The sequence below is a fragment of the Falco rusticolus genome, chromosome 3 (assembly GCF_015220075.1).
Source record: "Falco rusticolus isolate bFalRus1 chromosome 3, bFalRus1.pri, whole genome shotgun sequence".
Taxonomy (NCBI): domain Eukaryota; kingdom Metazoa; phylum Chordata; class Aves; order Falconiformes; family Falconidae; genus Falco; species Falco rusticolus.
In genome coordinates, this window is record NC_051189.1 from 120,334,739 (window position 1) to 120,361,958 (window position 27,220).

General features: G+C 47.4%; 1 protein-coding gene across 1 annotated transcript in view; it reads right to left on the reverse strand.

Annotated features, from left to right (window-relative positions):
• Positions 1-6,539: 6,539 nt before the first annotated feature.
• The window catches only part of HIVEP3 (HIVEP zinc finger 3), a 70,019-nt gene continuing 49,338 nt past the window's right edge, over positions 6,540-27,220 (reverse strand). The window contains exons 5-7 of the mRNA XM_037381538.1: positions 20,508-20,606; positions 11,918-12,978; positions 6,540-9,046 (exon numbers count right to left, since the gene is read on the reverse strand). Coding sequence (XP_037237435.1) covers positions 8,153-9,046; positions 11,918-12,978; positions 20,508-20,606 — 2,054 coding nt within the window. The 3' untranslated portion in view covers positions 6,540-8,152. The remainder of the gene's footprint in view (positions 9,047-11,917; positions 12,979-20,507; positions 20,607-27,220) is intronic.

Genomic DNA, 27,220 nt, shown 5'->3' on the forward strand with positions numbered 1-27,220 from the left:
TTTCTGAAGGTGCTTTTATGCCTGCAATGCACATAAAGGCCTGGTTATAACAGGGATTAATCTTTGCAGGTTCTCAAATCAAGCTCCCGAGCTGCTGGGAGGCTGAGGCTGAACCTGGGGAGAAGGAAAGACCATTTCACCCTGGGACTCAGGTATTTCAGAAGAGCAGCAGAAATTTCAGCCTCCCAGAGAGACGCACTGGTTCAAACTTCCTACAGCATCATCACAACCTTCCCTGCTTCACACGGCTATCAGTAACGGCATTTCCCAGGGGTTAACCAGCCTGTAACATCAGCCAAAGGATTCTTAATATTTTGATACTATGTTTGGATTGACAGGGGAGGAAATGTCTGGTCTCTGTGTCTAGAAAACAAAGATTCTTTAGGGGGAAGGAATTTCTTGGGACACCTGATTAATTGGAGCCACTCTGGAGATTCATGTAAACCAAATTGGTTCCAGGTTTGGGAGATTAGCAGGGTTTAGCTGCAGCATTTTCCAGACAGCTCTGCCTGCCTTTAAAGCCTCTCTGTTTTTGAGAAACTATTTTTTTTAAAAGGAAAAATCATTCCTCCATTCAGTGGCTAAAGCACACACTGGAGGGGCTAGCAGTGTATCTGGAACAAATGTCACCATCCCACAGCCTCCAGCCAAGACTTGTTGCCTTCAACCACCATAAAGGAAAATACAAGGTGTTATTCAGGCAGTAAGGGACCCAGCCTTCCCCAAGCCCTGACTCCCACACATCTTCCCTAGTCCCACAGAGGCTTTTGGATGCACAGACCAAAATGCTAGATCCACTTCTGCTGCACCTAGCAGGCTCTCGGAACAGGGCTATGGCATCTACCACCCAAAGCTTTCTAAGCCTTTTCAACACAGGAGCCCCCCTGGGAAGATGTTACCCAGAGCTGTGCATCCTTATGCCTTGCTGTTGCATATGCTTTAACCACTGGAGTTTTCTCATAGCTGCATGAGGCAGCCATGATTGCTGTCTGTAGTTGGGGAAACTGAGGCACAGAGCAGGGACTTGCTGCCCCAGCTGAGTGCTGGGGACTGGTACACTACTTCCTCCTGAGTGAGCAATGAATAAATTAAAACCCAGTAATTGCTGCAAAGCCAGGCAGATCTAGGAGAGGAGGAAGGCAGAGGTTTGCACCCTGACACCAACACTGCTCCCTCCTCTTCATGCAGAAATGTGGCTTTTGTGAGACTAAATGGAGACCCCTTCCCTCACCTCTCCTACCCAGCACAGCCACTGTGTCAGAAAACACAGTGCCAGAGAAGCCAACTATTCATGCTACAGGCTCTGATACTTGGACAGGGAGCAGCTGGTTCTGGTGGCTAATGCAGCCCCAGCTGCTTGGTCACAGATAGAAATCAGATGGAGATTTCCTTCCTTGACCCATTTTACAAAGCCTCCCTCCACCAGCCCCCCTGCTTCGGTCTCTGAACTTGTCTGCAAACGTCCATCAAAGGCTGGTCAGACCGCTGGAGGCGATGGGGTGAGGATGAGCAGGTGGGAAGTTGCCCAGAAGGGTTTACTGACCCATAAAGAGAAGTGACGGGCTGAGGGCAGCCTGTTTCACTGGAAGGACAATTAGCAGGGGGAAATTACAGGCTTTTCTTTTTTTTTTTTTTTTTTTCTTTTCTTTCCCCCGCCCCCCCCCCCCCCCCCCCCCCCCCCCCCATGTCATGCTCATTTCACCAGCAGCGCGGCAGTGGAAACTGCCTCAGGCAGGCCTGGCTCCCGAGAAGTGATGCATGCCTGCTGCACCGAGGCTTGCATTAGCTGGAAAGCATGGTTGGAAAGGTTGGGGTTCACAGGGGTGCTGGGGTGCAGGAAGCCCCCGAGCCGCTCCCCGCTGGCAGGGTGAGCAGGCAGAGCAGGACGAGGAGGGCAGCAGATTCCAAAATACCCTTTTTAGGGCTGCTTTACCCCTGCTGGCCCTGTGGCAGGGGTGCCCCAGGCAGAGGGGCAGGCAGCACTGCCGCACGATGGCAGGGCAGAGGAGGAGAGGAGGGATGCGGTGGGGAGGAGCGCCCAAGCCTGGCCAGAGGGGGAAGAACCATCTGGAGGGATGGGACAGGAGGGAGTGGGGAAAGCAGCCCTCTTGGCTTTCTGGCAGGGCATGCTGCTTCACCCGGCAGCGGAAAACCCAGCAAGCCCTCACAGCATTTGCAGCCACGGTGGGATGCTGGGCAGCATCCCAGGCTTTGGGGCATCCAGCAAGGAAAGACACCTCTTAAAAACTCAAACCCAGCGCTGCTTCCTGCAGATGGTCTCAGATCAGTGCACTGAATCCAGCCCAGCCTCTGCAGAGCCCCACCAGAGCAGCACAGTGTGCCTTTGCTTGGCTACCCCTGCACTGCAAGGAGGAAATACTGAAAAAAACCACATTTGTGGCATTTCTATTACAGCAGCACTTTACAGGCACCCGGGGTGCTGGAAGGGGTGACTGCAGCTTAACGCTGCTTTAGCTGAAGTTGCCTCCGTCATTTTACAACCCAGGTCCCTGACTGTGCTAAATAAAATGAAAATTAAAGACTGCCAGTCATGCAAGTAGTAATATGTTGGGACGTTAAAATTTATTCCAACACACTATTTTTTAAAAAATACGCTCAGACTGAGCAGACAATCTGAGCTGTAGTAAAGGCAATATTATGCTTGTAAAAACTTCTCATTCACAGTACAGATGTCATTTACAATAAGGGTCACAAACATCAAATACTGAGTATTTTTTCTTCTTTTTGTTTTTTGTTTTGTTTTGTTTTTTTGTGGTTTTTGTTTGGTTTTGTTTTTTTTTTTACATCAGTCTGTGCTTTTACCTGCATTTTTTTTTTTTTTTTTTGCACTGATATAACCATACAGACATTGCAAGATGCAAGTGTAGAAACTGGAGTTAAAATAAAATTACAGGCAAAACTACCAAATTACATTGTATGCTGTACATATTTACAGTACCTTTTTTGGAATGTATTGCCATTTTAAGAACATATAGAAACTTTCTACAGACTATTCCACTTACAGAATACATACACCTTTTAGAAAAAAAGGCAAATATTTATCTTACATGAGACCATGTATATTAAATTTGCGTACACATTATTATTATTATTTTTTACATTACATTTACTAAAGTGATCGTAAGTGCCATCATATCTCAGTAATGAAAACAGATTGGTTTTATGCCATCAGGACTGATTTTTAATTTTTTTTTTTATTATTTTTTGTAAATAATTTACAATATGGTTTTATTTGTAAATACTGTGCAATAGATGGAAATACTTAAAAAAAAAAAAAAGCACATGATGAAACCAAGTAAGCAAGTGAAAAGCTATTGCAAGAACAGCAGAAAAGGGCTAGATCAAATTGTCCAGGATTTTGCATGAAAACTGGAATAATTTTAATGACTTCTGTGTGACCAAGTATATTGCTTGTTCAGGTGCTGCTGTTTCTGTGGTTTTGAAACAAAAACCAGGTAAAAGTGAAAGCTGTCTTAAGGGAAAAACCGCCTCTTTTGCAGATTTTTTGGGGGAGGTGAACGAAAAGCGCAGGGGAGGTGGCCAGTGGCACCTGCCATGGCTCGGTGGAGCTGGTGGCCGAGGAGTGGCAGGTGCTTGGATGCCGACACCGGCTGAGGCAGCACCCCCGGCACTGCCAGCCAGCATCCTCTGCGCATCCAGCGCTGGGCTCGGCACGGGAGTGGGCAGCACTCGCAGCAAGCCCAGCAGCTTGGCACGGCTTGAGCCACAGCAGGGTTTGGGGCTGGCGGGTGGCTTTATCAGCGAGCCCGAGTGCTGGCCGAGGAGTGTAACTTTATAGACACCAGGGCTGAAAATGTCACCTTCTTGGAGCAGGTGATGATGAAATACATTTCCCAGTCAGAAGTCGTAAAGTCACAGCTACTTCATCATTACTTTTAAGAGTTTCCTGCTGCAGTTCCTGGGTATCCAGCCAACAACCTGTGAATAATTAGAGCTGACAGGGATCTGATTCAAGGCACAGGGTCGTTTTGGGGAGGTAACTGCTCCCCTCTCCTCCTCCCATGGTCTGCTCAGTCCTGCAAGACACTGAGTCCTGTAACCTTGATAAAAGAAGCTAAATTCATGTTTAAGCACAAAGAAGTTACTGAAACTCCAGAAATGCTTCAGCTTACACCAACATACAAGTGCTTTATTAGCTCTGGCTATAGTAAGGCTTGGTACTTGGCTGCTTCAAAGAGTTACTTAAGAGCACGGGCCAAGTCCTCTGTGCAGAATGATTTCTTGGATGCCACAGCATCCATTTGCTATTGAGTACCTGCATTCATGGGAGCTACATAAACAGCTTACCAGGGAAGGAAATCTCAGAGCAGGGGTCGGGCTGGTTAACCGGCTACATAACGAGGAGGAGCAGCCAGTCTCTGGGGGCCACATGCCTTCACAGACTATCAATTTAAGAACCTCTGCCATAAGAAAAGCAGGGGATTTTATTTCCACCTGCGGACGAAAAGGCTGGACTGGGCTCTGGTTTTTAATTTGCCTATTTGCATTATTAATATATTCCCTTTCAAGTAATACTGCTAACTGCTCTGCAAAGCGCCTGCACAAGATACAAATGTAGCCACCCCTGCAGCCCTTGTGGAAAGTAAGTGGGGATTTATTGTCCCTATTTTGCAGACAGAACAGACACCCAGAGTGATATTAAAATCTTTGATCTGCAAACAGCTTTCACCAAGTGTGACCCAGGGAAGCCAAGGGCTGCTCCAGCCAGGAAAGGCAGCCACCAGCCACGGCCCCTCTTTGACCCCGCTGTAAGCAATGCGTGGCTCTAGGACACTTGGTGGAGTGGCATCGCTGCATCCCTGGGCTGAGTGTGGGGGGGGAGCAGGGCACGAGTCACACAGGGTCACACTATAACTTCACAGCTGGGCTGGGGCTGCCCTTGGGGATGCCCACTCTGCCCGCAGACGGAGATGCTGGTGCTGGTGCGGAGGAGGACACCCTTCCCGCAGAGCTCTGAGCTGTCGGCGTGATAATTAGCCCTTAAATATCAATTATTTTTTTGTGATCCTTTTTGCCTGTCGAATAGGCCATATCGCACCCGGTAGGTATAGCATGAAGCACCATTTCACCCCAGCCAGAGCCTCCCCCGCGCTGCCCACAGCTGAGAAGTCAAACTGGGTCAAGACTCGGCACAGCCTTGGGTTTTTTTTTTTGTTTTTTTTTGCCCAGCTTCTGAGTTGTCACATGCCCTGGGGGGCACCTCAGTGTTGCACGGCCCCTTCCCAAGCTCCTCTCCCCACATTGGTTTTTGGCCGTGGGTGGGGGCATGGGGACAGTTGCACACACAGCTGCCAGCCTGGCCGCTCTGCAGCTGAGAGATGCAGAAAGCTTCAACTCATCTTGAGCTGCTGGAAACACTTTAAATAATAATAATAATAAAATAATAATAATAATAATTAAAAAAATAAAACGCAACAACAAAAGAAAGAAACCAATGTAATGACTTTTGAGGTTTGGTGTTTTGGTGGGTTTTTTTTCCCTCTGTCCAGAAATGACAGAGAGAGAAAAAAGAAAAACAACCAAAAAAAACCAAACCCCTTGCAAAGTATCAACAGGTCAAGGATTAAGATACAATTACAGAAAGAAGCCGAGCAAATTTGATCTAGCCCAAAGCTCATGTCAAATGCACCTAACAAAACCAGGACGCTGAGTGCACAACTGCTGCATTTTTTTTTTTTATGTACAATTTCAATATATATATATATTAAAAAAAATTAAATACAAAAAGCTACCTCGGAATAATGTTAAGAGTGTGACAAGGGCAAGGAGGGGGGAAATGTGGCAGAAGCCAGGAAAGCCCAAATGTCGCTGCATTTGGCAGATGGTTTCCAGGGGTGCTCACACAGACCCTGCCTGAGCAGCCCCTGCCAAGCCGCCTTGATATGAAGCACACACTTAAAGCACATGCTTGACATGAGCACACACTTAAAGCACATGCTTGACATGAAGCACATGCTTAAAGCCCATGCAGGATTTCAGCTGGTGCTTAAGAGTTTCACTGAAAGAAGCTGTGACGCCGAACGGAGCTCCCAGCCCCTGCTGCAGCTGTGGGATCTGGACAGGTCTGAAAGCAGGACCAGCTTCCAGGCTTGGGGACAAGAGGGGGAGATGGGAAAAAGGGAAACTTGATAAAAGTGCTAATTAAGGTATAAATGTGTTCTGGATGTTGTTTTGGTCAATGTCACAGGCTTAATGTTATTTCCATGATATCTTCTTTTGTACTTAATTCCCTTTACAAGTAAAGCAAAAAAAAAAAAATATCACAGAAGATTATTAAAAAATTTATATTATTTGCCCATGAAATGGGAACAGTTCATAGCTCATCAAGTCTGGCAAGGAAATATGTTCTAATTCAGATTTTTATTTGATTTCTTTTGATTTTTTTTCTTTTTTATTTTTTTTAAAAAAGTGTGTTACGTACCCAGTAAACTGGAACAGCTCCAAAAGAAGAAAGAACTGGTCCACTTGTTAAATATTTATCTTTCTTTTTGTTGTTTTTTTTTTTTTTGTTAAAATAAAAAAAAAAAAGAGGTTTGTACAGATTCCATAGACCAGAAAACCCTCTGAAGTAGTAAAGAGCCTGCTGAAGTAGTAAAGAGCCTGCTGTCTGATAGGGCAAATATATTTAACATCTGTATTTTAAAAAGTGTGTTAACATGACAGAGAGGAATGGCTCCATCGGGTCTCCCGGTATTTGGTATCGTATCTATTGGCAGTAGAGGCCATCACTCTGCTGTGAATGGTCATCATTAAAAATCTGCTCTGGAAAAAGTTACTGTGCATGCATAACAAGCTGATTGCAAACATGAACCACTCAGCATCATAACTTTTTTCTTCCAAAACACCAAAAAAGGGCCCATCTGCACAATAAGGACTACGTTTGCGATGTTCCACTTAAATAAATAAATAAAATTAAAATAAGACACAGAGTCACTCGTAAGCTACAGAACCGCAGGTGTGCAAACGAGCAGAGCACAAACGGCTCCTGCATCCCTAGAGCTCAACGAAGCCAAACCAGCCAGGACTGAGTGGGGGTGGGATGGAGGGAGCTTGTCAGCAACTAAAAAATTACAGAGGGAAAATGGTTGCAAGGCTGAGTTTACTTCCACTTTGAAACCAAGGGAGAGGGTTTACAGAGGGCTTCCAAACCCCAGAAAAGAGGGGCTCTCAGGCACAGGCATGACATTGCCGGGGCGATGTAGAGCATCGCGGAGCGGCCGTGCACGTGGGGAGCGGGCACAGGATGGAAGGATTAAAGCAAGCAGGAGGCCGGCTCGTCCAGCGAGAGACACCATTCCTGGCACTGGGTCTACATTCGATACATTCCTATGTTCTTGCAGTTAAATCTTTGAAGAGGAACCTTTTTTTGTCCCTTTTTAGAAAAGTGCTTTTTGATGGGTTCTGCAGGAGGGAGGGATGCTCAAGATTCATTTTCTCTTTTGCGTGACAATTTCTCTCGCTGCGAAGAACCTCCCCCTAGTCAGGGAAGTGCTAGTTTCATTTACAGGTTCAGGGTAAACAAGTTTTTCAAATGTAAAGCAGTCTCAACTGTTTAAAGCACAACCATAGGCAATCAGAGGGATGCAAGAAAAAAAAACCAAGCACTTTGCGAGAATTAAATAAAGCATGTAATAAATACGAATCATAAACTTCTGTACACAGGAGCAAGGGTTTGGTTTGTGGGGCTTTTTTAATCATTTAATCAATATAAAAAAAGTTTTTCTGGTTTGTTTTTGTTTTCAGTGCATCTTCTTCCTCTTAAAATGCTTAACCCTTTCCTTTCTGCATCTCTCAGGCCCATAATTATGCACACCTAAATGGCAAAAAAGACAAGGTCTAACAAACCCCTTTCCAAAAAACTCTAAAAAAATATTCACAGCCTCAAACAGTTTTGTACATTTCAAGCAACAAAAGGTATAGAAAAAGGCACAAGTAACTGCATACATGTGGAGATAATACCAGACTGGGACAAAGAAAACCAGGAATTTTCCATGGGTTTGGTCATTCACTAGAGTGCTTCTTATAGCAATGATTATACTAAAGGAAATAGTGTTGAAAATGTCTGTTGATTTTACATAGGAAGCCTAAAGGTGGAACAGATGGTGGAGGCTTAAGTACTTCCCGTGTTTTCATCCACCTTTTTTTGAGTTTGACCTAAATCTGCGTGCTCTAGGTGTGGACTGCTCTTCCTGGAGGTTCCTCCTTGGCGACTGGGCTCTCCAGAGAGGTTTCTCCTCCGGCCAGAGAATGGCTCGGAGTGCGAATGGCTCGGTGAGGGCTCTGAGAGGCTGCCAGTGCTGCTGCTTCGGTCCAATGGCTGGGAGGGGAGATCTGAGATGAAAGTGCAGGATGATTCAAAAGAAGTGCTCGAGCTGCCAGATTGCTTCTTGCCCGTTTTTTTCAAGGGTTCTTCCCCACTTGTCAAAGGCTTTGGAGAGTGCTCGTCAGATGTGCTGGGGCTGGCTGGGGATGCCGAGCAGCCTGCCTGCTCCGCATGGCTAGACTCAGCGAACTTTTTTACCCTGTATTCCTCCTGGTCTGTCTTTTGCTGAAGCTCACTAGTCCTTGTTTTCTCTTCCAAGTAACCACCACTCGTAAGCTCTGGGGACAGTGTGTATTTAGAAACTTTTGCAACCGGGGAGACGGATGCTGACGATAGCTCCTGCGGGACCTGCGATCCCTTGTCCCTCCTGGGACCCCAGCTGAACTCCGCGAAGCTGCTGCCACCAGAGGCAAAGTACCCCGCTTGCAGGGACACAACTGAGCTGGGCACCAAGCTGGGATGGCTGCTTGGTCTTGCCTGGACCATCTGGATGCCCCCAATGGGAATCATAGGATATGGGGTCCTTGTGAGCTGCTGCGAATGCAACGGGAGATGGCTGAAGACATTCTCCTCCCCTCGGTTGGGAGCGTGGACATGTATCTCATGAGGTGCCTGCAAGGGTCTGGAGCAGACAGGCTGCATGACGCCAGGTGAGCCTGTTGGGCTTTGTGGTTCTATATTCTGCACCGGAGAGGGAAAAGAAACAGCCAAATCAGTGCAACATGCAAGTAACAGCATTAGCATCATTAATGTTCCCTACAAGGATTGGGTTTGTTAACATTTTATGCTAATTTGAGGAAGATCAATCAACAGAGGAAGATTTGGACCCCCAAACCTTTAAGGAAAGGAGCAACACAACCCACAGCATTTTCCCTCTTAAATGTGCCCATGGTCTGTTGGGGCACAGATCCAGGGCTTTGGTTCAGGCTTGGATAATTACAAAATCATAGCATGGTTCAGCTTGAAAGGGACCTTTAAAGGTCACCTAGTCCAGCCCCCCTGCAGTGAGCAGGGACATCTTCAACTAGATCACATTGCTCAGAGCCCCATCCAACCTGACTCTGAATGCTTCCATGGATGGGGCGTCCACAGCCACTCTGGGTAACCTGTGCCAGTGTTTCACCACCCTCATTGTAAAAAAAAAATCTTCCTTGTATCTCGTCTAAATGTACCCTCTTTAAGCTCAAAACCATTACCCCTTGCCCTGCTATCAGAGTTGCCTCTGACACCCTGGCAGAGGATGCCGGTGTTCCTTCCATCCAAGCTGCTTTGGATCCCTTTCAGTACATGGGGTTTCTGAGAGCCCAGAACAACGCTATTTATTTTTACTGTTCTTTCTGAAAGCAGGATTACAACCTTACAGCTACTAATTGCAAGGATGTTTTGGACCAAGTAAGATATAGCATTAACTCTCATTTGACAAAAAGCACACCCAGCAGTGTGGTCCCCACCACCACCCTCATGGTGTGGTCTGTAGAATTCAAGGGTTAAGACCCCACCATTTTACCTTTTCCTCTTTCTCTCTCGGTGCTTCACATAGTTTCCTAATGTACATCATGGAGACATATGTGGCTAAACAGAAATGGATTAATTAGTGATGAGGTTATAACTAAACCCCTAAACAGGACTCCCAAGAACAGGAAGCAACAGAAACTGAAATCAACTTTCCATTAAGATGGAGTTAGCTATAAAACCTGAGGATTCACTGGAGGGCATATTTCTCTGTAGGATTAGGGAGAACTGCCTGACCCTGTGAGCTGGATCTCTGTGAAGAGGCAACAGAGGAATGCAGCAGAAGAGAACAGCAGAGAGAGAAAGCAAGAGCTGCTGGAAACAGTGTAGAGTTGGCCAGCAGTTACAAGCCCAAACACTTGCTAAAACTCACTTATCCACATGAAGTCTTGACAGAATCACTATAGGGATGCTGGGAATCCCCCAAACAAATCATCTCACTGGTGTAACAGCTACCAGAAGGAATGACTACCTACTGCAAGAGCCAGTGGGAAGAGAGATGGTCATGGTGAGGCCTGATGTGCAGGCTTGGCAGAAAGCCTTACAGTGAAGCCAAGTTAAGATTGTCTCCAAGTGTCTAAGCACCACACAGGGCATCAGTTTTGAGCACAGAGCTCCTTTTGGGATCCCATAAATCCACCTCTGATCTTTCTGTCTCTTGTAGCCTTACCAGGAACATGATTTAGCAACAAAAGCACAGGTGTCCACCTTGCTGATAAATGGCAAGTTTCCCATTCAGATCTTTACTGTCACTTTGGAGGCACATTAGAAAAGCACCAGTGGTGACTTTGGGTGCATGAAAGGAGCAGGAAAATGAAAGAAAAAGGCATGCGTGCGAGAGCATAAGTTAAAAGGTGTGAATGGGCAGATAAGCAGGGGTATGCAGTAGTGTCTTCTATGTGGACTAGGGAGCTTAGGGGATTAGCTGCAAGTAGGGGCAATGAGCAGTTTTCCTGACAGAGCTGCTTTAAAGTTGAAGGACTCGGCTTTCCACAGCCTGGGATTCACCACAAGAAGTTAAATGACAGGAAAGGGAAATAGCATTAAAGTGAGCAAAAGTCTGGACCTCAAAGGACAGTCTCTGAGAAGGTAAGACAGACACTCATATGGGAATCAGTAGGAAGGCAGCACCAAAAGACGGTAGTGAAAGAAATGCAGACTGGGCAGTGTGGCTTTTCTGGAGAAGACATGGGTCAACACCTGCTGTGACAGGTTCTCCAGGGCCTGTATAAAGGCCTCTCTTTCCAGTGCAGTCCCTAAGGGCTCAAGCCTCTCCTCACACCTGTTTCGCAGCAGAGCAACTCCAGCCACTGAATCTCGTGTTCATCAGCATGAATTACAGGAGAGCTAGGCACCTCAGTAGAAATGGGAAGCGTCCCACCAAACCCAATACCTAATTTGCCTGTAGCAGTGGGAGGAACATGGAATTTTCCTTTACCCATAGTATTTGATAGGTCCAGCAGAGAGATTAAATAATTTTCTGGACCCAGCGGGAAACACCTCTCTGTGCTGAAGAGAGAAGCAAGATGAAATTAGAGATGTTCAAACAAACATTTCCCAGCAGTTAATCTAACAGAGCTGGCTGCATATGTATGTAGCTCAGAAGTCAGCAACAGAGTGCAATGGCCAGTTCAGATCTGGTTCAGGTCACTGACCAGTGAAAAATGGTCACAGCATCACCCCAGCTGGTGAAGTCTCAGAAACAGGTATCCTTGGGATATCCCAGGGAAAAAATGCTACTTAGTGACAACTAGTCATTACTAAACAATTGTCCTTACTGCTTGTCTCAGCAAGAGCCTGGTTGGGTCATGAGTGTAAATAATCCTGCTGACAAGGGACAACTTTATTTCTCCTGAACTGAGATGGGCAGGACCAAAATGGTTGCAACCCCCCTTGCTGTCCGCTGTCACTTTTCACTGGGTTACCCATGACATTGGTCACAGTCAGAGTCACTGTGCACTTCTGCATTGCAACCTTCATTTAAAAACGTATCAGAGGACATACTGCAGGGACTGGAAGGGAAGAGGGGCTTGAACTTACCAGCTTGGACTCATAGAGCTCTATGTTTTTGCCAAAGAACCTGTGAGGTAGAGGCATCAAAGATAATATCCCATGCTGGGCTTGATATGAGCTTTGAACTTTGTCATCTGCTGCCAATTTGCTAGTACCAGGCAAGTCCTCTTTCCTGGGGGATGGATATCTAGATGACTCCGAACAGCCTGGTGACAAGGCTTGCTTCAACGATAAATATCTGACTGATGACATCTCTCTGCTCGGCGAGGAGTGCCTCGCAGGGGAGACTTCTCCTTCTGGTGGAAGGTATGTTCTTGGGGACAGCTCTCTTCTGGGGGAAAGATGCCTGCTGGGTGACAGCTCAAGTCTGGGTGACACACATCTCAGTGGAGATGCCTCCCTCCTGGGAGAGACGCGCTGGCAAGGAGACAACCCTCTCCCTGGAGACAGGCACCTTAGAGAAGACAGTTCTCCAGTTGGTGAAAACCGTTTTGGTGAAGTTTCATTTTTGGTTAATAGGTGTTTTCTCACTAGCATTGGTCTGCTGCTGCCACCACCTCTGCCAGAGTCCTGGCTTGGAGACCACCTTTTTCTTGGGGAGGTGTCTTTTGAGGTTGACAGGTCCATAACTAAGGTCATCTGTGGCCTTGTGACAGACTCTCTTTCAGCAGAAACTAATTGTTCAGTGGAGGTCAAAGCTGGTCTGTGGAGACTCAAGAAGCTGTGGCACACAGCAATGTCACTGCTGTCTGCTGACCACTTTGTTTCCAGCCCGGAGGAGGAGGCCTGCTGGCCGTCACCTACTGTTTGGCTGCTGGAAACAGTTTCTTGGGCTAAGGACAATGCTCTTTCAGTGCCTTCCTCTTGAGAAGGTGGAGAGCCACCTGAAGAGTGCATTGGGAGGGTGGTATGCTTGCCTTCCAGCAACTTTAAAGGTGGCTCATCTTGGCTCTCCTCTTCTTCCTCATCTTCCTCATCTTCATTGTCATCATCATCATCAGATTCCTCTAGGTCTGAAAACTGGTGTTCCTCAATTGGCTCAGATCCCTCCCGCCCCTCAGAGTCCTGGAATAGGTCTTCACTGGTTCCTGAAGGGGTGGGCAAACACAAAACAGAAAGTGTAAAACACACGTACAGGGACAATTTGGGTGCTAAATCTGCTCAAAAGTTATAAGGGGACAAGAGGAGAGACAGCCCGGCTCTTTCCTAGATCTGATCATCTTGTGCAGTTGTGCCCTCTGTGCCAACTTCACTCCTGATGATCCCAGTAGATCCAGATGAACCCCACCATCCAGACCTCCTGCTCTAGCCTAATTTTGGTTCTAGCCATTGCTCCATCAACACACACAGCCATCGGTCCCTGCTTCTTCTGTCCACACCCACACACCCTCCTGCCTTTCGCTAGAAATGAAAAAAAGTGTCTCGATGGAGAAGAGCATCACCCAGCTTCGCTGGGCTTTTTGTGAACATTTGGTGCAATGTTACAATGTTACAGTGTTGCAGGAGTACAAGGTTACAATGTCAGCGGTTGTGCTGTTACAATGTTGCAATGTTGCAGTGTTACAATGTTGCAATGTTACATGTTACCATGTTACAATGCTACAATGTTACAAAACTACAACCTGACAAATGTGACAAATGTGACAAATGTTACAAGTGATACAAAATATCAACAGCTGCCCAAGCAGGGGGAAGTTGCTGTGATGACTGCTCCCATCTTCCACATGCCAGCCCTTCTCCTGCCTGGATTGCTGTCAAACATCAGTAAGACAGGACTTTTTTGAAAAAGTGAACAATAGGGTTGGAAAACCTCTGGATTTTTCCTTATTTTGATAAATTCTAGCTATGAAGCAGATGCTTCTTTGTGGCAGAGGTTTTTGCTGTCTGTCTGTGGAAGGTCTTGCACCGGGATGCTTTGTTAACTCTTGGAAACAGAGAGGAGTATACCAAAAGCAAATTCCCAAGGACTTGAAATGCATCTGCAGGTAAAACCAAAGCATCTCTCTTCTACTTTAAGGGCCAGCAGCAGCTTTCTGAGATGGGTACCAAGCTCCCGAGCTGATCGCTGCTGCCTCACCCCCTGCTCTGCTCTGCACTGGGGAAAATCTGCCATTCCCCATGCCAGATGCGCAGGGATCCTGGCAGGGATCCTGGCAGGAATGCAGGCTCAGCCCGGAGCGGTCCACCGGGAAGAGCCACTGGATGTCACTGTAGCTCAGCAAAACCGCACTGGCAGGCGGCTTTTCCTGCCAGCCCCTGCTGCTCTGCGCGGTGTGTGTGTGTGTAATAAAATACTAGTTTCTCGAACTCCGTTTGTGCCAGCGCCAAGACGATGGGTGCAGAGCTGCCGGGACACGCTGGGTCCGTGGATTTGGAAGGAGAGCACCTGGATGCTGCTCCGACACCTGCGTGAAGCCGGGTAACTAATTACAGCACCGCTGGCCTCTTTCCCCCGTCAGTTCAGCCTAGGACACTGTTTCTTCTCTGATGAACACCGAAACAGTTTTCCATTTAGAGCTGCCATCTGTCAGCAAGACGAGCCGGAGGGGAAATTAGAGGGAGCTAGTGCTGAGGCTGGCCCACACCTGCCAGCTGCAGGCAGGGTGGTTTTCAGGAGGGGATGTGGCCACACAGTGAGAAGTCTAATTTTGTTTACTTTGAATAACAGGGCCTTACTAGTTAAATGCTCACGATGTATTTGGCATTACCAGTGACACAGGACATGCATTTTACCATAGCTGATCATCCATCCAAGAGGGAGCCTGAAATGCATCTCATTTGCTCCCCACCCGGTTTAAAAAGTATCTGTTAATTATCCATAAAGTGAAACCTACTGCAGCATTCATACGGCATAGAGTCAAAGGCAGCAGCTCCCCACCAAGAGGCTGACTTCCATGGTGAAACACTTGTGTAATGATGGTATTTGCTGGACACAGGATCCAGTGGCAGATTGTTTGCGACCTCCCAAAGGAACGGAGTTCAGAACAAATATTATTCCACACGACCAGTTCTCCCAGCTGTAGGGTGAACTGTGCATGCTTCTTGCTTGGAAAAGGAATGTGTTTCACTCCCAGAGCCATGAGCTAGTCCCTGTCTCTGGTTTTGGGGCTTGACGTCTATGGGCTTCGGAATGGACAGGCAGCTGTGGCCTCCACCCCACGGTGCGGGTCCGAGAGCCCTGTCCTGTGTGGTCTCCTTTTTTGGCTCTAGTCACACATCGGACAGGCCCTGGCCAGGACAGAGAGCAAGGCTGGAAGTATGGAGCGAGGGAAGCTGAAGCCAGCTCCGCACTGGGGAGTTGTTTGCATTTGGCACCAAAGGAAACATTTCAGTGAGTCCTGGGACAGCCCAAAGGGAATTTGCTTTGGCCTCCTAACCCCCTTCTTGCAGGCAGAAAGAGAGCACAGACCTGAGCCCTGGGTTCTTGCAACTGATTTGCATTTTGCTGAGCAAATGGGCAGCGAAAGGGCAAGTTAGGGGAAGACAGAGTGGGGGGGAGAGATGAAGGAGAGAGGAGCTACTGAAAACGTGCCCTGTCGACGGCTTTGTCTGAGGGCTGCATCTCATTACACATCTGTTATTTTAAGGTTATTCTACCAAACTGGCGCAATCACACCAAGCAAAGCCAGTGCAGGAGTAAAGAATTATACTCCAGTCTCCTTTTATAGTAACATCCCTTACTTTCTCCTGCCCCTTAAATAGAAATAAAAACAATGAAGTGAAATATAATGCTAGTTTAAAATAATCCAGGGAGTTTTACAAACTGCTGCTCCTTTCCCGCCTGTCCCAAAGGAAAGCACAGCAATCTTCTTGCGCTGGTTTCTGTCACATGGAAATAGTATTTTTTATTATTATTATTATTTTTAAATTTAATTAAAATAGCCTTTGCTAGGCTCTGTTCTGAGCCTGTTCACACACAGAGAAGACACTCTGTGGTTACACAGGGGAAGGCTCTTTGTAATCCACTGCTCTGAGAACAGGGGATGCATGATACAGCTGTGATCTCTGATTTCTCATGCACCTTTCTGCCATTTCTATGTTATTTTCTCACCCATCCAAACAGCCCCAACCATTACAGTACAAAATACTATTTTCTGACCATCTTCTTGGCTGCTTTATTTAGTATTTACTTGGCATTTCTGAGCAGTGGGCCTCCTTACTCATAAGGCAGAATGTTTGAAATTTCAGAAGTACAATAACCAGGTGAAAAAGCTTTAACCAGGTGAAAAAGAAGCTGGAAGAAAAGAAAGGAAACGTCCTCTGATACTGCGCCTTCCCGCTTTCACCTTTCTGCATTCCTTCCTGGCAGACCGTCCCCTTTACACAAACACAAATGGTCTTCATCAATGGGAGGAAATGGGGTCTGTATATTTTTTGTAATTCTAAAATTACACAGATTGCTTGCATAACACAATGAAGTCCAGACATTGCAACACATTCCAGTGAGCAGCCACACAGCCAACAGCAACAAAGAGAGAGGAGTCCCTTCCCAAAGCTAATGGGCTCCTGTCCTCTGCAGTCCAGGCAGGGCCCTTCCTCGCATGGCTTAGCAGGTGTCCTGCACCGGGTGCTCAGCCACCAGCAATCAGGGACCAATGCTACAATGATGGCCAAAATTAAGTCCCCCAGCTGATGGTCCCATCCTTTCTGCTGAGTGCTCTCCCAGATGAGGTGGGGATGCAAGGCAGACCTTCCTGGGGCTTTTGGTCAGACCGACTCTTTCCATGAGGCCAAAGGCTGAGACCAGCTCAGCCTCATCACCTACCAGAGGCAGGTTTTCACAAGCAGAGTGCTCCATCAGCTTACACGGCTGGCACACCGTGCTGCAGAGTGCACTGCTATTAACCCTGTATGAGCCTGGGGATGAATGACTGAAGTAAAACATGAGAGAAAGCACCCCCCTGGCCTGGTGCAGCGAGCCCTGGCAGTTCTCTCTTCAGAAGCCTGCAATTACATGTAACATAAATAGGACTTCTGATTTGCAGGTTTTCAAAAATGACACTCAATTAATATGATTCATTAGTTCTAATTGACTATAATGGAAAAGTTTAGAATAACAATTGTTCTTTTCAGAGTCATGCAACCAACATTTCAGGAGCCACTTTCCTCTTTCCCTTATCTAGCTCTGATCTGCAGAAGCATCACCCACAGGTGGTGCAACAGCAGGGAGCTATTTCTGGAGACCATGAGCCAATCAATCATTTTAAGCGAGTTCCTGGGCTGAAGGTGTTTTCCGGCAACCTCACACGGGAGCAGCCTCCCTTGCAGCACCTGCTTGGGCACTTTTCCCTTGGGGCGGCTACTGCAAAATCCCTGACTAGGTTTTCTTTCGGCCATGTCCTTCGGAAAGGCCATGGCCAAGTACAGCATGTCTCTGCCTGATCAAAAGGCTGTTCTGAAGAGCTGGAGAAAAGCCAAGAGTTCAAGCAGATATAAAAGGAAGAAAGCCATCCCCTGCAGCAGAGCAGCACACTGTCAGCTAGCCCAGATAGCCTTAGCCTTTGTTTGATGTTTATTCTGCATGGCCTGGGATAGCCCTTTGCCCAACCCTGAACACATCAGGAGAGGCACTGTGAAAGGGTGCACAGGTGTCTGGTAATGCCTCAGGGCTCTTCCCTTCTCCCCTGTCCTGGTCCCCTGAGCGCAGTGCTACTGCACTGGGGATCATGGGGGCTTGGGACTGCTCAGCCAGGGGGACTCCTCAGGTGTCCCCTACAGGTTCTCTGCCGGCAAGTTGAGCCATGGTCTGTTCAGGTCAAGGACAGCTGCATCAGCCCGCCAAGCTACATCTGTCCTGGGACAGAGACACAAGTCTTGCAGCCCCATCAGATTGCTCTGCATCTGCACCTCTGTGCCTGCAAAACAGGGTGGCTGCATCCATCCTCCTCTGCAGGAACACCAATTCCCAAACTATGCTCAGCATTTTTTTGGAAGTGTGGTAGATGGCCTGAACCACAGATGTCTTGCTGATTGCTCCTGCAGTTTAAGTGGAGACGATGGCATCCCAGTGCCTGCATATGTCCCCAGCAGTTTAATTAACCAGCACGAAGATACCCAAGTATAAAGCACGCTGTGGGGGACAGCATTTCTAACCTTCAGTACCCAAAACCTGAGACTTAAAGCACTTTAGAGGGTCCCAGTGGCCAGGGCTACTTGGTGGGCACAGCCTCCCCAGCCCCCGGAGCCACCTGCACCACGAGCTGACCCTGCGGCATGAAGGGCTGCAGCCTGCGGCGGAGCAAACCCTGTTCCTACCCTGGGCTATGCAGGGGAACACACTTAGTCATTTTCAATTACCTATGAAGCAGGAAGCATGTGACACTGCCCATGCCCCAGGAACCAGCCCCTTTCCCAATAAAGCCTCTGATGGACTTGACCTCAGCGGGGAACTGGGGTGATAAGCGCTGTTTGTTGTTCCTGCCGAGTTAACATTCCCTGGCTCACAGCACCGTCTCCAGAACTTGCTCAGCTGATGTTCACTTTATAAAAATAACTGTGGCGCCATGTGTTTTATGAAGTTCATTTTAACCCATTGTCAACAAACCCTTGTGGGCTGTGGTACAATGAATCCCAGGGATGGGTGAATCAAAATTGTTTGGGGTGAGACAGGAGGGTGAAACAGGGGGAAAAAATGCTAAAGGCAGCCACAAGAGCTGCCTTCATACTGGGATTTCTGGGGTGGCAGCCAGGAAGGGTCAATGGTGTCATGACCAGCCTGCAATGCAGTGCAAATGGAAACCACCACCCTGACTGTGGCACTGAGTGTTTTATCCAGGAATAAACACACTGTGAGAGAGACAGACCTGTGCCCCCAGAGCCCCTCCTTCCTCTACAGCTGGTATGTGCATCCTATAAATGCAAACGACCCACTGAACACAAATGCACATCACCCAAAATTTCATGAGGACTTGAGATCTGCTACCCCTAAGGCTTCTTCCCCATCATTCCTGTGCTGTGGCTCCAGCCCCGAATAGTCAGGGTCTTGCTAAAGGAAACAGAATAACAATTGTAAAAACATCTAAGTGTTCCCTGGAGACACATAACCTAACCCTTAACAGCTGTCGGAGCGCAGCCTCCAATAATTTGGGTAAAATATCTTTTTCCAGCTCAAACAGCTAAGTATACACGAGACTTCTCCATCTTCCTTCATCTCCCAGCTTGGAGACCTTCCTCACTTTTCCCTCAACATTTCTGATGGAGACAGGAGTGCTTATGGTCACCACACTCCTGCCTGATGCTGCCCAGCCTCCCAGGAGGAGATCTGCTTCTTGGGATGACTTTAGGGAAATTCAGCTGCAGATACTATAAACCAGGGCGGAAATTACTCCATAAGAGAGTCATGCATCCTTTTAAAAGAACAGACAGACTCCTGAATTTACAGAGCCTTTGGACAGGCTCTGTGTGTGTGTGTTTGTGCATAAGTAGATGAAAAACAAGCAGGTGAGTCAGGGTAAATGTATCTTCTTGTAAAGCACTCAGAATAATGCCAATAAATGTCAAAGCACATTATTTTCATTTTGCTGGCTCTTTCCCTACTGAGAAAATTTCCAGATAATTTCTGTCCCAGGTGATTCACCTTCCCTTCCACACATGAAAAAGACCCATGAGAGTGAGGGATGAGGGAAGCAGCTGCCCCCATGCTGCTCATGCCCCATCCTGGTATGCTGAGGCCCGCAGCAGCCGTCCAGGGTCCAGGCTGGGTCTGCCTGCAGAGGTGGGAGCAGCTCATGCACGCCCCAGTCCCTCTGGCCACAGACCAGGTTTGCACAGGTAGTTTGGAGTCTCCTGGGATCAGCCAAATACAGTAAGATGGGCAGGTCCCCAGAAGGTGATGCTTATGGAAAAGTCCTCCTCCATAGGCCCTTTCAGGAGGAAGACATCCCCTGAAACATTAAGACTCCTCTACTGATGGAGTGCATCCCCTCTGCAAGAACATCACAGCCTGCATGGGCAACGCACCAAGGGTCACCCCATGCTCATGCTCAGCATTTCATCTCCAGTAAATGATGTTGTCAGATCCTAACCAGGGGTGCCAGGACTGATTTTTCTCCTGCACCCACCAAACTGTGCTTGCAGCAGCAAAACGGAGGCTCACAGCCTCATGCAATTCATCCTTGGGGTTAGGTCTCATTTTGCTGCTTCAGCGGCTCCCGCTATGGCCAGGAGAGACCCAGGCTCTTCCAGAGCACTGCAGTCCACCTCCTGAACCCACTGCTAGAGACACCCCGCAAGACCAAGAAGCACCTTCTCATGCCGGGGACCCACTATTTATTGCTACACGCACAGCCCACATGCAGGGCACTGGCCACAGGCAGCATGGCCCCCACCCATCTGATGACTCTTGCCCCCCACTGCAGCCAGCCAAAACACTGGAGCCAAACAGCCACAACCCCCAGCTGGGAGAGGGGGGCTCACAGACCCTCCTAGGGATGCAGCCCCCCAGGACAGCCCCACAACCCACCCCAGGCAGGCAGAACCCCCCTTGGCTGCTGGAAGGGACCTGGGGTGAACAAAGCTGCTCCAGGTCTTGGGGAGGGTGGCACGGGGAGCACCCATCTTGCCTGGGGGGGCTGCCTGCTCAGCAGCAATGGCAGCTTTATAACAGGAAAGAACTTACCTTCTTCGGCTTCCAGATCCACCAGTGAAGATACTAACACACCCATCTCCTGACATTTTTTGCTGTGGGCCTTTGACTTCATATGTTTAGTCAGATTCCCTGAAAAGAAGCAGAAAACATATTTTGGTCAATACGGTTCTTTTTTTTTTTTTTTTTTGTCATTTTGCAAGTTCAGCAGTTACAAGTTAAGAATTTGGCTCTGAACGGGCCAGGGGAGGCCCCTGACTCTCCCCAGACCACTCTCCATTGCAAACAGCCCGTGGCATGAGGCTAAATCCTCCCCTTCGTTCCTTTGCTGCTGTGCTGGTGTGGAAGAGGAGGTGCTGGTGGGGCTGTGAGACCTTTCAGGTGTTGTGCAACCTGAAAAAACAGTTGGGGTACACGTCTGGGGGGAAAGGAGAGTCCTGGATTGCTTTCAGCTGTGATGGTGCAGCAAAGAAAAATGGTAGGCAAGTAAGGAAGAGAAACACATGTCAATCTAGCATCACGTCCCACCTCATCCCAGCACACAGGGTCACCTGCTTGGAGGTGAGGAGCTCCTTGGCACACAGGGCAGACTGGCACTGCTGAAATGAGTGCTCAAGATTCCAGCAACGGGGAAAACCCCTACAGTCACCCTCTCCCCTGCAGCAGGATGGCTCAGATGCTCTGGCATGCACGGAAGGCAAAAGTTCTCAGCTCTCTGGAGCAGGAGGAGGCACAGACGCCCTGTGAAGCCCTGTGGACTCGGGCTGGCAGCACGGGGAAACCTGCTGAGCACTGACAAGGGTTCTTCGGGCCTGGGATGGGAAGAGCAGCCCCTGCGAGGGGTTGTCCAGGATGAGGGCATTGCTTAATGCTCTGAGACACTGAGGGGGTAACTCATGGGCATGCTGGCCTCACAGGGCACCTCTCTAATTCTAACTCCTAACTTACAGGCACTTTAATTAGACAGTTATTAACCCTGTATCCATCCAAGGGAAACACTGAACAAAGGGGAACCTTTGTTGAGGGAGAAAAGGTAGGTAGGTGGAACAGAGAGAAAAATAAAGGGTAGGGGAAATAAAGAAAAAAATATTGGTTTTTCCTTTTCCTCCCACAGCTCTTTACGGGCTAAGCTGATGATGAGAAGAAACTTGGGCCCTTGCTAAAGCTCCACCAAGGGCTGTTTAATTTCCCAGCACAGCCTGGGCACTGGCTACGCACTCCAAACTCCCTGCAGCAATACGATGTGGCATCGGGGTTCCCGTTAGCCAGCACTTGAGAGTAGCGCTGAACATGAGGCTTCTTTTTCTCGCACCAAAAAAAAAATAAATTAAAGAAAAAATGAATTCTCACACATTATTATAACCTTCAGCTGAGGGCTGAGTTCCCTCAGCCAGTATCCTGCAATGCACAGAGTCCCCCGGTCCCTGGGCTGGGTGGGAGTACAGAGAGCCTCTATCAACCTCGCCTCCCACTGCTCTGGATAGTATAAATAAATAAGCAACTATTCATTGGAGCAGAGAATTACCCGTGACGCCCTCACATCTCAGAAGACTGCCATAACCATCTAGCTACCAAGTTAAGTTTCTCTTTAGCCCATGAATTATTTATTTAGCCTGTTTTATATAAAATGGAATAGCTCCAACAGGAAAGACCAAGAGAGACAAAGGCTGACTATATATCCTTGTGTATCTGGCTCCCATCTAGGATGTGGATTCAAAGGATATTTAATAATTTAAATGCAGCAAAACAGCTCCAATAAGAGAGATTTATTATTTTTTTATGCCTACATACCCTTAGCCTCTCAGTTAGGACACTCAGGTACGAGGATGAAGCCAGCTTGGCTCGGGTCCTTGCTCCAAATCAGACCTCTCTTTCTCCACTCTGGACCAGGAGTTGTGTTGTGGAATCCAAAGACACCCAGTTAAACGAGAGCATGCTCTCACGGACACTTCTGCTTCCAGTGAATCACCATTGTTTTAAAGTGAAAAATGGTTTCACTGAGAAGTATCCAGTGAATCCAAATTGTGGCCTCATGGAATTGGAATTTAACTTTGGGCCTAACTAGCAAAAAGGCAAACTGACTCAATCTGCTGAAATCAAACCCTGCTGCTGCTGCCTGTCCATCACTGCACATCACACCCTGACTGGCAAAAATGACCCATCTTTGCTCAGCTACCACAGCAAAATCCCTACCTGGCTTCCCTCCAGTGACAATAAACACAGAAAATAAGCTCAAGTAAATGCCTGGTGTGAGCAGGGGGCTGTTGGTTATTGGTGTCTGTGGCCTCTCAGGAATTTGGTTGTGATCCCCATGGTGGGAAGAGTGGGGAGGGGAGGTTCACCAGGCATTCTGGTGCCACCACATCCCCAAAACAAGCTCAGTAGTTCACCGTGCTGTGTGTATCTGGCTTTGGCTAAACCGGGAGGGCATAACATTGATCACTCAGGGGGACTGTGCAGTGCCATGGTTTGGGCAAGACTGCAGGCACCCCTGTACTCAAGGAAAGGACTCTGGTCCTCGGGGGCATACAGTGGCCACCTTGGCCACTTCAGATGTCTAAAGGCTGGTTACACACCCCGGTCCTCCTCGCTGTCCCAGCTCCAGCGCTGCTCGCAGCGAACATGCGCTCTCCCTTTTGCTGCTGCAGGACTTGGGCAGCCACGGGGAGCCCAGCTGGTGCAGCGGCAGGCTGCAGCTCCCTGCCCATCGCTTCACTGCGCCTCTGCTTTGACTCAGCTCCACCCTGGGCAATGGTTCGAGTTGACAGGCTCTGCCAGAAGCCATCAGTGTCACTTCCTTTTTAATTTTCTTTCACTGGAGGCAACTGTCCTTGTGCAAGGCAAGGCCATGGCTTCTCCCCTCCCTTCCCCACGCTGGCTGCCTGCACAGGCTGAGCTGGAAGGCACTGCACAGACAGTGCCACCCACCCACCCCCCATCCCACTTTGCAAATGAGCTTATGCAAAATACCAAAGGACCAGTTCATTGCAAGTGTTGCTTTCTTTTGCCTTCTACTTTTTTCTGCTCTGCTTTCCATCTTCCATTCCCATTTGATGAGATAAGGTAACACCCACACGCGCTGATGAACAAAGTAAGCCTGCAGAGCTCTCGGTGCAAATCCCCAGGTGCAGTCTATCCATGTACAGCACCCTGCCTGCACACCAAGAAGCAATGCCAGCAAAGTAGAGATGCTGCTGTCCTTTCAGAGAAGGGAGACTCAGCAGGCCAGATTCTCATCTGACCTAAGTTTGCATCATTTTAAGGCAGTTAAAAGCTTGAGGCTTGTTTACTCCAGTTGAGAAGCTGAGTTACCATCTTGGGAGCAATTTGGAGGACAAGGATATCAATCTTATCAGGGTTCTTTCTACAGTTTGTGGTTTCAGACCCCTCAATTAATGCTGGCAGGATTAAATGTTAAAGTCCTTCAACAAATTTCCAGTAAAATCAACACGACTTTGCCTAAGTAAAAGCTGGGTATGAGTCCTACAAGGAAAGACTTGCAGCTACTTGTCTTACAGAGTTCCGGCTCCCATCTGAAACACCCCACACACTCCCAAACCAGCCTCAGTCCCACACAGCACTGCTTCCTTGGGAACAGTGGGAAAAATGCATGTGAAGGAGCAAGAGAGAAACTACCAGGTAGAGAAGCTGGATTTAGATAACAGAAGAGTTATACTGATTCCTAAGCAGGTAAGTGGTCCTCTTTAAGGATTATATACCAAAAAGTTCCCAGATTTGAAATAAACTGGCTGTATCTAAATAAATTCAGGAACCAGTGGAAATTGTGACCCCAGCCCAGTTATTGCTGCACTGGAGGAGTCTGTACAGCATCAGCACAGCGCTCGCATTACACCTGCTTATAACTATGTATTACCAGCTGCTAAAGCTCTTCTGCTATTGTGAGGTCTTATTCTGGACTTAAAACAGCTTAAATACTTGTGTTGTTTTGAAAGCTAAAACTCTAGTGTTCCAAAAGCACTTAAAGCAGCTTAATAGGGACTAGAAGTGATTTCCCTGTTAAAGAGGGAAATTAATTTTTCAGAATATCCATTATTGTATTTTAAAGGTGGCAGAGTTAAAGCAAAATGTAGGCAACAGAAACATTAAGATTCCTGGGGAAATTATCCTGTCTGTATAGGGCATATACCCTGCTTTCTATTTCTTCTTTTAAATGTGAACAATTTAACCACAACAACAACAAAAAAACCCCAACAAATGATCAACTGTATGATCTCAGCATCCAAGGCGACATTTTGATACAAACATTCACAGCTTTCCAGGACGTTTTTCACAGCTTTTCCAGGACAGATTTCCAGGTACTTTCATACTCCTCTTTTAAAATAACAGTCAAGGAGAGCAACAGCTGCCCTGTAACTAGCAAACTCCCATTTTGCTGTGAGATGCACTCACACATAGAGAACCAGCCACAGGCCAGTACTTTTCATCCCAGATAAACCCTTGAAATAGGTTTTATGTGTGACTTAAGTAATGTGCAGGCCTTGATTTAGGTCTCAGCAAGGAGGTAATGTTCCCAAGTGAGACTCTATGAAAAGAAAAGATTTAATTTATGTAATTTATTAGGCAAAAGATTTCAGTTCTAAAAAAAATAATATTTATTATCTTTCATACTTACTGACTTAAAGATTAAAGGAGAAAACCTGAACATCTAGGCTGCCTGCCTGTAATGATGCAGGCTATAAAATAGTACCCATCTTCTGATGAAGCCTATCAGCTTGTATTGACTGAAAACTAATCTTCCAGAAAGGTACCCAGGCTGGATTTGCAGATTTCAAAACACAGAGAATTAGCATAATTCCCATTGAGGCTTGGGCTGAGACTTAATAGCTGCACTGTTTAAAAAAATAACAGTTAATATTTCACTTGATTTTGCCAGTCTCTTACTTCCAGCCCTTGTTTCTATTTTTTTACCTTTCCCTGGTAAGCTGAAAAGCCCTTTTACTCACAGCGTTTTGTTTCATCTCCTGTCTGGGCCACTGGGACATTTTCTGATCCCAGCAACACGTCTCACGCCCCATTGTGTAAGGGAGCAGGCAGCAAATTCCTGAGGATAACTGTCCCCATCCCATCGGAGGTTTGTGACACCCTGAGAAGCAGGGGGACCAAAGCCTCCTCCCAGCAGTGGCTCCACAGGGATGCTCGAAGCCTTTCCCTCCTCCCAGCCTCTAAGGAAGGGCCCTAGCACACACAGGGTGCAGGGACATTTTGCAAATCTATATATCCATCTGCCCTGCTATAATAGCAGTTCATTCTTTCGGAGCTTTCTGCCAGTTGGACCTGCTATGTAGTTTCCAGAGGAGGCTTAGCAGAGCGCTGAGTCTGCTAGAGCAGTAATAATAATAAACTGTGCAGCTATACCCTTGCCTTTAAGGGCTGAGGGGGTAATGCCTTTAATATATTAACATGTTCAATAACCTCAGTGCCTGTCATGTGCTGATTTAAGGAACTGCAAACTAATTTATTAAAGGAAGACTATGGCTGAGGACATGAAGAAGTCTGGTGTCTGGAAACTGTGAGTGGACTAGACTATCAAATGGGTATCTCCAGCCAACAGGCACTGATGTCCTTTACACAAGCACCTTTTAAATTAATATGCAGCTCCTTGTCCCTTCTGACCTCCCAGCAAAGGCAGCGGCATCGACACAGCAAGCTGCTCCACATGCTTTGCCCAGAAGTTTTAAAGAAATCTTAAGCAATCAGGACGTGAGAGTCTGATGTAAGCCTGAACGAGAACAGAAAATAGCTGTGGAAAAGGATCATGTCTGCACAGGAGGGGAATGAATGTGTCAACACTGACCCACATCCCCACATGACCCAAGAGAAGGAGTGCAGGGGGGGCTGCCCTTCCCTCGGGGGGCTGGAGATGAGTGACAAAGGAAGGCTGGCAGTCCCTGTGTCCCCTCCGGGATGGTGCTCAAGGGAAAAGCTCCCCCTGACCTTTCTGAAAGGGTGAATTGTTAAGACTGCAACTTTTTCTTCATTTCCTTCCTGGTAAGAAAACAATGAAGAAGCTGCTTAACTTCTCCGAAACAACCTCTTGGAGGCCACGGTAACACAGCCCCCAGGAGAGCGCTACTGCAGTAGAGGCAGCAACACCTCATTAAAGAGGCACATTTATATCTGGTCCAGAAACGTAAAATCAAATAAATCTTTACAAACCAAATTTCCAAGACTGCTGTTTCCATCAGCTAAGTGAGCATACAAAAATCTCATGGATTTGCTTTAAAATAATAATAACGATTTAAAAAAATCCCTTACAGTTCTATAACCCAAAGGAACAGCTTTGCTTACACTGACAGAAATGCACAAAAAGCAGACAAGCAGTGTAATTAGTGGAAAGAGGAAAATACTTAAAGCTCTTCCTTTTACAAAAATTCTCCAGGTTCTTGGAACACAGATACGGATTTTCTGGGGCGGGGAGGGAGACATTTTAACCAGATAAAAATCCTCATCAAACATCATAATAAAAAACATTTCACCGCTTCCAGCCTACTTGAGAGTTTAGAGCATTAGATCATGCTGGAGAGATCTACCACAGCCAAAATGAAGACAGCTCCACAGATAGCCCCCTTGAGTTTACTTTAAAGGCTAAAATTAACTTTGGAAAGCGGATTTCTAAAGAGCTTCAACTCAGCTTATATTTTTGCAAGTGCAGTCCGGTAGCAAGAGCTCCAGTTTCTCCATTCTGCAATTAAATGTGGTCGCAAAACTGCACACAGGGAAGGAGG